This window comes from Aotus nancymaae, unplaced genomic scaffold (genome assembly GCF_030222135.1).
Source record: "Aotus nancymaae isolate 86718 unplaced genomic scaffold, 86718_ANA_hifiasm-v0.15.2.pri h1tg000008l, whole genome shotgun sequence".
Classification (NCBI taxonomy): Eukaryota; Metazoa; Chordata; class Mammalia; order Primates; family Aotidae; genus Aotus; species Aotus nancymaae.
In genome coordinates this window covers 19,514,711-19,527,305 of record NW_026988419.1, presented here as the reverse complement: position 1 = coordinate 19,527,305, position 12,595 = coordinate 19,514,711, and the positions used below count along the sequence as shown (strand labels likewise).

At 37.9% G+C, this 12,595-nt stretch overlaps 1 protein-coding gene across 3 annotated transcripts in view; it reads left to right on the top strand.

Annotated features, from left to right (window-relative positions):
- The window catches only part of SPAG16 (sperm associated antigen 16), a 1,059,797-nt gene that overhangs the window by 755,086 nt on the left and 292,116 nt on the right, over positions 1-12,595 (top strand). For all 3 annotated transcript variants that reach the window (XM_064373027.1, XM_064373029.1, XM_064373028.1), the window contains one exon: positions 7,450-7,515. In XM_064373027.1, the coding sequence (XP_064229097.1) occupies positions 7,450-7,515 (66 nt within the window). The remainder of the gene's footprint in view (positions 1-7,449; positions 7,516-12,595) is intronic.

Genomic DNA, 12,595 nt, shown 5'->3' with positions numbered 1-12,595 from the left:
TTCACGGTGCATATGTAGCACCTTTTTTCTTTATCCAGTGTACCATTGATGGGCATTTAGATTGATTTCATTTCATTGGTATTATTAATAGTGCTGGAGTGAACATATGTGTGCATGTGTCTTTATGGTAGAAAGGCATTTTAAAATCTAGCCTTGAAGGAAAAAAAATGAATCAAGTGGACTCACTTCATATTTTTGTCTTAAATTTTTTTCAAAAGAATATTGAATTCATTGATTAAATAAGTCAGACATTATAATGAGAAAGGAAATTTGTAAGCATTAGCACTTTAATGATTTTAGTAATAATACACTTGGCTACTTATTTTATGATTTATTTTTGGCCTAATTTTTAAGAGTTTTTAATTTTTTTTGTCTTAAATATGACTTCTGATAAATATCATTTAAATGTTTTTTTCAAGTTTTCACATGACACTATTGATACTAAAATGACTTTTAATATTTTGAGGGAACAAGATGAGTATTTATACATAGGGTTCATGGTCAGTCAGGCTAGGCTAGGTTGTATTACAGTAACAAACAACCTCCAGATCTCACAACATGTGTATCTTGCTTCATTCTGTGTTCTTCATAGGTTGGAAGGTGGGTGTGAGGGGATTCCTGCTCATCTTCCCTGGGATCGAGGAGGATCTCTCAGCCATGACCTTGAATGTTGTTTGTTTCTGCCAGAGGGAAAAGGGACCCCTGGAGGGCATCACACCTATCATTAGCTGCTGAAAGTGCAGAGTTGGGGAGAACCCAAGAGGAGTATTCCACGTCATTTCTGCTCACCACTCTTAAGCCAGAACTCATTGTACGGTCTCACCTAAGCACATGGAGGTGCACATCTACCCAGAAAGGAGGAGGAATATTGGAAACATTTGGCAAATGGCCTCACTCACTCCATCTTCTTGCACATAAAGGGCTGGGGGACTTTGGAATCAGACAAAACTGGGTTAGTGTCACGGCTCTGGCACTTTTTATCTGTGGGTTAAATGCCACTGTTTTCATCACTAGAATGTGAATTACAGTAGAACCTATCTCCTAGCATTGCTGCGAAGATTAAATATAATGACAACTGTGAAACGCTTAGCATAATGCTTTAGGTATGTAATAAACGCTTAATGAATGTAAAGCCGCATCCTCCACCTGGAATCACCATTTCCCTATAGTTGTTTAAAAGGTTAATAGGCAATGGAAAAGTCAATGTTAGATATGCTCCTGGGTTAGAAACACACTGCAGCAAAGGTGTTGGGGGAATAAGACAGGGTACACATTTCATGTCATGACTGATCAAAACAAAAATAAATATTGAGAATACTAAGCTATTTGTCCAGTAATAAAGCAAATCTGGTGAGGGTGGGTTGTTGGGTTTTTTTGGTTTGTTTTGTTTTGCAATTTCATTTATAATCTCCATGTAACTGTGCTTACTTTTTCACTCAGTAACTTTATCATATCCTACCAGAGCTTTCTTAGGCCTTGGGGATGATAAGATGCAAGAATAGATAAGTTTCTCTTGTGGAGCTTAATTCTAGAGGCAGGAGACTATAATAAACAAGGAGAAAAATTTGTGAAGTAATTTTGTTAATGAGGAGTGATATGAAGGAAACTAAATGGGGTGACCTATTTGTCAAGTTTTGACATCTGTGAATATAGTTGAACCCTCAGATATCAGGGATGTGACACAGTGGAAGCTCAGTTCTCATTCATGGACTACCCAATTGTAAGGTCCCGAATGGCAGCCTTTCTTCTCATGGTGGTTCAGAAATCCAGGTTCCTTCCAGTTAACGCTGCCCCATCATTTAGAGCCCTTCTGAATATAGTCAGCAAAGAAGACAAAATAAGCAGTTTGGCAGATTATGGGAGATATTTTTTAAGGGCCAGTCCTATGTTGGACTTATTTCACAACTGCCTGTGTTAGCAATGGAAGAGCTCAGAGTTACCCTGAGTTACCGATGGCGAATCCATAGGTGTCTGCAGCAACTTCAGCCTTTGCCTCCTCAGAAGAAACAATTCGACTGAGGGGCATAAAGCAGAAAAAGAGTCCGAGGCAAGTTCCAGAGCAGGAATAGGAGTTTATTTCAAAAGGGTTTAGAACAGGAAAGAAAGGAAAATTTGTTTGGAAGGAGACCCAAGCAGGTGCTTGAAGGATCAAGGGAGAAAAGAGAGCGAAACAGGGGGCATCTAACCTTGATCCTAGGACCCTGCAGGCTTGCCTCTTTGCCATCATTCGTCCCATAGGGTGGGCTTCCTGCATGTGCAGTGCTTTCCTTACCCTTTGGAATTGGGCACTGGCATTCAGCATGTTTAGGGAGGCATATGCATGCCCATCTGAGGCTTTTTCCTTTTTCCGGTGGCATGTGCCCCCAGAACATCATTCTTCACCATTTTGTCTCTTAACACCTATGCCCAAGAAGCTGCTTCTTCCTGCGGCCTGCATTCAGTTAACACTTTAATGTTAACAACTGTGGACCATCACAAGATTATCTCTCTCTAGTTGCCAAATTGTCATTTTTAGAGAAGCAATATCGCGGAACCATCACCCAACATTTCTAGTGGGTGACGGAAGAGCCTTTGCCTGCCCAGCTCGTGCCTAACTACCTGTAGCACCTGCATTTCACTGAGCAGAACTCAGTCACTAGATCACACCTGACCTCTAGTCTGGCTGTCCGCCCAAGAGGAAAAATAAAAGGGTTTCATGAAGCAGTTTCTGCTGCTCTAATGACTAGTTGTAAGAGAAAGATCAGGAAATTAGATCTCAGACAGCATGAAAAAGGTTGTGTTTGAGTTGGAAGCAGCATGGGAAGGATAAGGACATGTGTATATTTACATGAGAACATCCACAATAGAGGAATCAGCACAAAGGCAGGAGCATTCCAGGCAGTTAGAAAACAGGAAGACCAGCGTAACAGCTGTATGTTCCCATGTCTGATATCAAACCATTTACTCACAGAGAAGACTGTTTATTTCTATTCCTTAGTTCCTTATGTGGGGGCCAGGGAGGGCTAGGTCAGAACCATATGCACCTTGTGGGTAGAGAAGGAAAGGGGTTATGTAGAAAGGAAACCCCAAACCACAAAATTCAATTTTCCTTCTCCCCTCTGGGTAGTGGGAGTTGGAGGCAGAAAGGGAAACAGAGAGAGAGAGAACATTGGAGGGAGGGAGGGGGATAGAGAGAGAGACAGGACAGTGAGAGGGAGGAGAGAGAGAGAGAACATTGGAGGGAGGGAGGGGGATAGAGAGAGAGACAGGACAGTGAGAGAGGAGAGAGAGAGAGAGAGAACACTGGAGGGAGGGAGGGGGATAGAGAGAGAGACAGGACAGTGAGAGGGGAGAGAGAGAGAGAGAACATTAAAGAAACCTTTGCTCTGAAATCTAAACAAATTTTCCCAAAAGGACGGAAGGCTTCTGGGCTTGCAACCCTTGGATGTGAAGGAATGCCTCAGGGTGAGATGTTCCTGTATCTCCCCAGGGGTCTCCATCTTTAAGGTTGCTATTCAGTCATTCTTTAATTCAGGTCCCAGATCTCTGCTTAGAAAGTCCTGACCATGAGAAAATGTGAAAATATTCAGGGAACACAGTGAAAGAGAAGGAAGAGTGGTAAAGGATGAGGTCAGATACATAGACTAGAGCCAAATAATATAGGGACTTAGAACACAGGTAAAGAGTTTGGAATTTTTTTAGTGCCATGATAATTTTTTGGATGGCCATATGCAGGAGCATGGCACGGTCTGATTCAGCTTTTGTTAGTTGCTTTAGAGGTGGTGAAAGGAGTGACCGGGAGTGGGGGTGGAGCTGGAGAAGGAGGCTCCTGCCACAGTCAGGGTCTGTAGGATGATGGCCTGCCCCAGAGTGGTGGTGATGGCAAGGAACGAAGCTGGGCAGATAAGGGCTGTATTTTGAAGAGAGACCTGATGTAGCAGGTTAGGGTTGGGGCTGAAGTGGGAGAAGAAAAAGAAGTATTCTGATTGCCTTGGTTCCCTTGGCTTTGTTTGTTTGAGCAGCTGGGGATGCCATTTATATGTATAAAGATTTAGTGAGGATCAACATAGACAGTTGGGAAGTAGTAAATCAGTCTTCTTTTGCTTATTATGTCTGACATGTGGTATCAGACAGGTCAGCAGCAGGAAAGGGGACTCACAGAGTAATCTCAAGTTTAATGTTTACAGAGGTATGGGCAGCGTTAGGGGAGCTAGCACAGCAGCCAGGGACCCGCAGCAATGGGAAGTCATCCCTGCCCTCTGCCACTAGGTCTGAGAGGGGAGGGGAAGGAAAGCATTGCTGGGTGCAGCGTGCAAGTAGCCATGAGAAAGGTTACAGGAGACACGGGATTCAGTAGGGATTAGGGCCACAAACATAATCACAGCTGAACGGGAAGCAGCAGAAGTGGCAATTTATCCATTCTCTCTCTTTCTGCGCATCCATATCTTATAGGTGCTTCCTTCTGGCTGAATCTAACCAGAGCCCAGAGATCCTGAGAACCTAGGCAATGTAATTAGTAGAGAGCCTGGCTTAGGGCAGGGCAGAGCCATGTGGAGAATGAATCTAAGGGTAACAGAAAAAAGAGCACCCATGGTCCCAAGAGATCTTTAAGAAGGCAACTAGGCATTCAGAATTGGAGCTCAGTGGAGAAGGGTGAAGATGTCGATTCAAAAATATTCAGTATTTCAGTTATGACAAATATTAAGAGCCAATATTTGTCAAGCTCTCACTCTGTGCTAGGCAACACACCAACGTTATTATCTCAATTAATTCTCCTAACAAAGCTATAGGTTAAATGCCATTATCTCATTGTACATATCAGGCCACTGAAGCACAGTAAAGTGAAGCAATTTGTTTAAGGTCACACAGCTGTTATATGGCAGATCCAAGAATTAAGTGCAGGCATTTCTACCCCCAGGGCAAGGGATAGAGATCATTATTACACACAGCTTCTCTGCCAGAGAGAATGAAATGCTGGAGCAATGCATGTTGGGTCACATGATTTTTTTTTTTTTTTGTAAACTCTTCCTTCTTTTTTATTTTTTCTACTCCTTTGAAAGAAAACATTTCTGACAAGAATTCATCAAAGAAGATACTGCAATTTTTAATGTCCCAGTTTGAGTATTGCTTTTGATTAAGGCTGTTTGCAGACTAGAATATTAGTAACCCTCATATTCCCTATACCACAAAAAGAGGAGATTCACTTTTATCTTGGGAACAAAGCTGTGTAGAAAAGCTTTTTTAACATTTTTAAATTCATGAAACATTTATCTTCGAGTCAGGTTTTGTTATAGCAGCATAAATGTGGTCCGTCAGCATTTCCTTTACAACCCCATATTTCCAGGGCTTTGCAAGAGTGCCGTAGAGATTCTACTTTGAATTAAAACTTGGCATTCAGAATTTGTAAAAAAAATAAAGTAAACCACTACATTTTCCTTACCAATTAATCAAATAGAGATTCTGAAGTTAGAAAAGGACCAAATGCAAAACTTTTATTAATACAAAAACATATTTTAAGACAATCTTGCTAATTTATATCTTTGTAAAAATATTAGCACTTAGTATACAAGTATAATATTATGTCACTGTATATTAGTTCTCAAAATTAACCGAAAAAGTTTCTAAGATAATATAAAAAACTAACTATAACATCTTATGCTTTGCCTTTTTGGCTTTGTAAGTAATTTATTTCTATTTTGGGAATTGGGATGATTTGAAGTTCTTAGCATAATTGGTTTAAAGTTATAACAGTATCAAGATATTAAACCATAATAACAAGGGTGGTTGGAGAAATGCTGAGAGAGTATCAAAGTGTTTCCATTTATTTTTGTGAAACTTAAATTTATGTGGGGAAATTTTACACTCTGTGAACAAAGATTCGTAGCATGAATTGATTCTTTAAATTGATATTTGGAAGTTAACTTGCTGAGTACAATGGCGAATAGTGAGGACCAAATAGAGCTTAGTTATAAAGTCTTTCCAACTTTGCTTGGTTGAGAAATACTCCATGAATGGCCAATAACAGTGAGGGGCAACATGATGATCTATCTTTGATAGCTCATTTTGCATTCTTTTCTGTAATCTCTCCCAGCCTTCAAATTTAAGGCTAAGTAAATACAGGTAGTGAATGAGAGTAGATGAAAACTTTTGAGTGAATCTACCCTTCTGACTTACTTCTCTCCAGCCACGCTGGCTTCCTTGTTGTTCCAGACATGTGTGAGGCCAACATTTACTTGGGGATGTTTACTCTAGCTTTTCTTTCTACCTGGAACACTTTTCCTCCAGGTATCGGCTTGGCTAACTCTCTTATTACTTCATTCTTTATTCAAACCTTATCTTCTGAGTGAGGCCCAACCGAATAACTCCACTTAATACTATGATTTTCCCCTTAGTTCCCAAATCCAAAAATTTATGCTGTTACTAACCCTGCCTGACATTTTCTTCTTTTCAGACTTACCATCTTCTAATACATTTTATGTTTTTATAACAAAAAGTCCACCTCCCCTACCAGAATATAAGATCCATGAGAAGAAGATTCTTTGTCTATTTGTTGACCTATCCTAAGCACCTAGAATTGTGCTGACAGATATTAATTGCTAAAAAATATTTGTTGAATGAACAAATAATTGAACGAAATCTGAATTTCCAAGTACATAGCAAGATTCTCCAAGCAATAGTCCACATATATCTTTCCCTTGTTCTTCTACAGAATTTGGGTTATTTCCCTACAATAGTCAAGAATGACCTTTGAACATTGGTGTCAAAATATAAGGCCCCATATTTAAATATTTAGATCCCCATTGTAATGTGTTACAGGTCCATCTTTCCTGGAAACATTTAAACTGAAGCTTGGATGTTTTGTGGTTAATTTTAATTTTAGCTATTATTTGGATATGTTAAGCTGAATGGATAGATGTGACATTTGGTTTTCACAAAACAAATGCTTATTCTATATTTAAATGTACCCCTGTACATATTTTATAAATTTTTATACATGTAATGATATTAATTGTGAACTGGGAAAATTCAGGAGCTAAAATGTGATTCTATAATTTAAAAAGAAAAAGAGAGACCCCACCGCCTACCCCCAGCAGCAGTAGAAATGCTGTGCTGAAAACAACAGCTTTCTAACAAGAGATTTATTAATAGTCCTTGGCCTCAGGGCTTGAAAGCTATGCTAACTGAGAAATCGAGCCACTTAGTGAGGGTTTACTCCTAGCTCAGTGGTGCAAAAGCAACAACAGTAGTATTTCAGTGTAGGTACCAGCACTATGGCATGCTCCCCACTATAGCTCTGTATGATTCTGAATAGTAGTTGATAGTATAAGCTAATATTCTCTATTGTGAGAATGTTTTCATTCTTGGGGAGGGACTAACAAATTGCTTAAAGCTTAAATAAAAGCTTTTTTGAATTCCTTTTCACAGTTCAAATGAAATTTATTTGACTTTATTTCTGCTTTGTCTTTCTAGGGTAAATGTGAGCAGTCACTTTATGGTCACATGCATTCTATCAACGACGCCAGTTTTGCTCCCAGGGTAAGTTCAGTTCTTCCAGTAAATTGTTTTTAATACTTCATATATACAAATTCTTTTTTATGAAACAAATTTCCAAGCTAAAATGGTAAGTTAACGGAGTCAGAAGAACAACTTTAGGAATTAGTTGTAAACAATAGGAAAAATGTATAGATACATAGGGTTGCAGAATTTTAAAATTCACACACATACACACACACATACACACACACACACACCCCAAGTCATGACAGGAGTAGTGACAAAGAATTCTACTGTAGTCAACTTTACTTAAACACATTTTTAAGAGCCTTTTGGTCCAATTTGGGCTTCAAAAAAATAGGTGGGCTATAGACTGCATAAAATTTTAATGCAAAATCATTAAAATAACTGTGATCTCTCTGTAATTTTTCTGTAAGTAAACCTGGAGAAGAAAAAGCAGTTGAAGAAACAAATTTTCTCCAATTTAGAAGAGAACAACCTTGATTTGACAGCTTTTTAATTACTCATGGAAAAGTTTCAAATATGCCCTTTTTCATATAAACTAATGACAAAACAAAAGTACTTTATCTGCTGCTTGAGGTGAATACCTCAAATATTCAGATGTAAGGATGATTTCACCAATAATGAAAATTGTTGGACAGTCCTTCGAGTTTTCTATGGTTTGACTGTATTCCTCCAAGTTTATGTATTGCAAACTTAATCCCCAATGCAACAGTGTTTGGAGGTGGAGCCTTATAGGAGATGTTTAGGTCATGAGGGTGGAGCCCTCCCTCCTGAATGGGTTAATGTCTTTTAAAGAAGTTGAGGCTGCAAGTTCAATCTTTTTGCTCTCTTGCTCTTTTGTCCTCCCACCCTCTGTTATGAATGACACACCACAAAGGCCCTCATGAAATGCTGATGCCATGCTCTGGGACTTCCCAGCCCCCAGAACTGTGAGAAATAAATTTATTTTCTTTAAAGTTTCCAGTTTGTGGTATTCTGTAATGGCAATAGAAAATGGATTATGATAGTTGCTAAGTTAATTGAGGATGTCTTTAAAAGGGTTCAGATAGTAATCAGGGAAGAATGATTTAAGTCTGTTCTCAAATGAAAGCAATTTGACTAGATAGATGACTTCTCAAATTCATTTAAATGCTATGATTTAATTATATCTAACATTTTAGTTGTCTCAAAGTTCCCAGTAGAGTGAGAATCTTAATTCCATATTCCACTTCTTTTCCAATTAGCTATAAAAGAAATCTGATAGATTACTTACATCTAACTTCACAATGATAGCATAGTCAAAATTCTGTTACCATCTTGCTAGTATCATTCTTTTAGAAAAAGGACAAATGCTTACTAAAAATTATATCTACTAAGGAAATGTTGATTGCTCCAACTGAAATTGTGCTTGTGTCATTGTCAGTCCTGGGAGTTTTAATGATGGACTCAACCACAATTGTATTTTAATAGATTGGTCTTTGTAAGAAATATTCCATATAATTTTCTGTAGTGAGGCAATTAGTTGAAAAATATTCTATTATAGATTAGTTCTAGATACCAAGTACCATTTTATTTCTAGCAGGGTATAGAGACATTTAAGCACTATGGACTCATTATGATATAGAATACAGTTTTATGCTAAAAGTCTATTATGTGACTTATAGCTTCACATGCCCTATAGAAATTAAATGGGAGCTGAAAAGAGTAATATTTTGTAAATTCGGCATTTTATTTTGGCAAGCAATACTGTGACTACAAAAGACACAGTATTTTACATTCTAAATATTAAAATTAATAAATATGGAAATAAGCAAATTAGATTTATTGAATCAGCAATCAAGAGAGACATACATTAATTATCCATATTTCAAAGGGCAAGATAACAGATAGGAGGTTTAGGTGTCCAATGTCAAAGTAGCTAATGTGTTTTTATTTGCACACTTTGTTCATATGAAAAGAACTATTACAATACTGCTCCAAATCAATATCCCAAAGCCTCATTGAAATTTTTCATTAATTGATCTTTTCTTTGTTGCAGATATTTATTAACTATTAATATTTTTAAAATGATGTCTTGTTATGGTGACTGACATTTTTAAATAAAATGTTTGGTCACTTACATTATTTTAACAATTATGTTCTATGTCACATACCTGATAAGAAATGTCAGGAGGTTGAGAGGCAGTTGTGACTGCAGAGTGCAGACTCCCACAGGTCTCTTGAGGACATGGCATTGAGACACAGTTCATATTCAAACAAACTATCAAAGTTGTATTGAAAAAAATGCCTTATGTGCTGTATGTATAGGAGGCAAACATTTTAATTATTTAGAATTAGCCTTGCTTATTATTTGATATCTTTAGGGATAGGCATTATGTTACATAACTGTTTGAAGTTGCATTTAGCTATTTACATAAACGTAGTTTGGGGAAAATTCTACAATTTCAGATTTGTAAGCAGCAATCACAAATGTAAAATTCAGTGTTATCAAGCTAGCAATCTAGATTCACAGAAACAAGAGTACGGTCAGCAAGATGGTGGAATAAAAAGTAACCCTTTCATCTCCCTTCACAAGAGTTCTGCACCCATCCACAGACAAAATTCTAGCTGCAGTAGTCTCAGGATTCAGGTAGGAGGCTGCAGAGCCCCAGTGGAGCTCAAGACTTAGGAGGGTTATTTTGAGAGTACAGACCAGCACCCATGTTGCTGATCTGCTGATTATGCTCCCAGGTTCAAATCTGGGAATAATCTCATTTCCCAAAGGGCTTGGCTACATCCTTGTTTGTCCTTAAACCTGCACCAGAACCATTTGCCAAGGCATCCAAGAGGAACCACACAGACTACCGCCTCAGTGAAGAGACTTGTCTGCTCAGTGACAATGGTCTTCATACTGAACCTGAAAGTTGCTCTTTCTTTGGCTTGGCACCAGCTTCCCTCAGGTGAGGTCCCAGATCAGAACTGCTTCTACAAGGACACAGAAGGCAACTTGCCCATATTCTTTTAGCCTGGGAGTCTGAGTCTCCATGAGGAGTTCACCAAGCTCCATTTCACAACAGATCTTGAGGCGCACTATTCTCAATTTCAGCCTCCGTTACTACATTTGGGGAACTGTACTGTCTGTGCAAAAACCTGCTGGGAATTGTGCACTCATCTGGGCCAATGAGACAGGTTAATCAGCTACTGTCACACAGCAGATCCTTAGAGGGCCCAGTCCACTCATGCAGAGACCTGCTGAGAAGCACACTCATGTGGGCCACTGGAAAATATTTTAGTTTCAGGTCCCTGTTCAGCTTTCATCAACAGCCTAGGGACTCTCCTTAAGTCTTCCCCAGGTCCATCTAGGACAGACAGCCATGCCAACCTTGGAAGTCCTTGTGAGATTCACAGCAAACCTGGGCTGAGAGGGCCCTCTAGTGCTAAGACAATTTCAGTGCTCACAGGCTCAGGAAACACAATCAGTTTTTGTAGATTTCTGGAAGACTCTCTGAAAAATGACAGGCACAGTAGAGCCACACTGTGAAGACTGGAACAAATACCCAATCATTCAAAGTGCAGACATTGTCACATGTCCACTATCAACAGTAATATTCAGGGAAATGTTACCTTACCAAAGAGAGAAAATAAGGCACCAGACACCGACCTTAAAGTAATGGAGATGTGTGATTTCTCAAAGCATTCAAAAATAGCTGTTTTAAGGATGCTTCTCAAACTTCAAAAAATATAGAGATACAATTGAGAAATTTATCAGAGAAATTTTCTAGAGAGATTGAAATTTTAAAAATTCAAACAGAAATCCTGGACCTGAAAAATATAATGAATGAAATGAAAGACACAGTGGAAAGCATCAACAGCAGAATTGATCAAACAGAAGAAAGAATCAGTAAGCTGGTAGACAAGCTATTTGAAAATACAGTCGTAAGGGAAAAAAGTTAAAAGAATAAAAGTAAATAAAGAAGTTACAGGGTTCCACAAACAGTTGCCCATCAAAAAGAAAAGCTTAGAAGTAGGCTTCACTGCTGAATTCTACCAAACATGTAAAGAAGTGCTAATAGCAGTGTGTCTCAAACTATTTCTAAAACTTGAAGAGAATATGAGTTCTTCCTGACTCATCCTATGAGAACAGCACTACCCTGATACCAAAACCAGACAAGGACATAACAACAACAACCAAAACTATAGGCCACTATCCCTGATGAACATAGATGCAAAAACTCTCAACAAAACACTACCAAACAAAAGCCAACACACTTCAAAAAGATCATTTACCATTATCAAGTGAGATTTATCCCAGGCATGCAAGGATGATTCAAAATATGCAATTCAGTAAATGTGATATATCATGTTAACAGAATAAAAGACAAAAATTATATGATCATCCCATTAGCCATTGGAAAAGCATTCAGTAAAGCTCACAATCCCTTTATAATAAAAACCCTGAACAATTAGGTATAGAAGAAACATATCATAACACAATAAAGGCCATATATGAGAAACCTACAAACATTATACTAAATAGGAAAAAGCTGAAAGTTTTTCCTCTAAAATCTGGACTAAGACAAGGATGCTCATTTTTACCATTTCTATGCAACATAGTACTAAAAGTCCTAGCTAGCGCCATTAGACAGCAAAAAGAAATAAAGGGCATTCAAATTGGAAAGGAGGAAGAGAAATTGTCTCTTTTTACAGATGATTTGATCTTATATAGAGAAAACTCTACAGACCCCTTTGAAAAACTGTTAGAACTAATAAATTCAGTAAAGATTCAGTACACAAAATCAACATGCAAAAATTAGTAACATTTCTATATATAACAGCAAATTATCCAAAAAAGATATCACAAAAGCAATCCCATTTACAATAACTACAATAAATCTAGAAATAAATATAAACAAAAATGTGAAAAATCTCTTTAATGAAAACTATAAAGCAATGGTGAAGGAAAATTGAAGAGGACACTAATAAATGGAAAGATACCCCATTATCCTGGATTGAAATAATTAATATTGTTAAAATATCTGTATTAGTCTGTTCTCATACTGCCATAAAGGACTGCCTGAGACTGGATAATTTATAAAGGAAAGAGGTTTAATTGACCTCTTTCCAGTGGTTCCATTTGTTC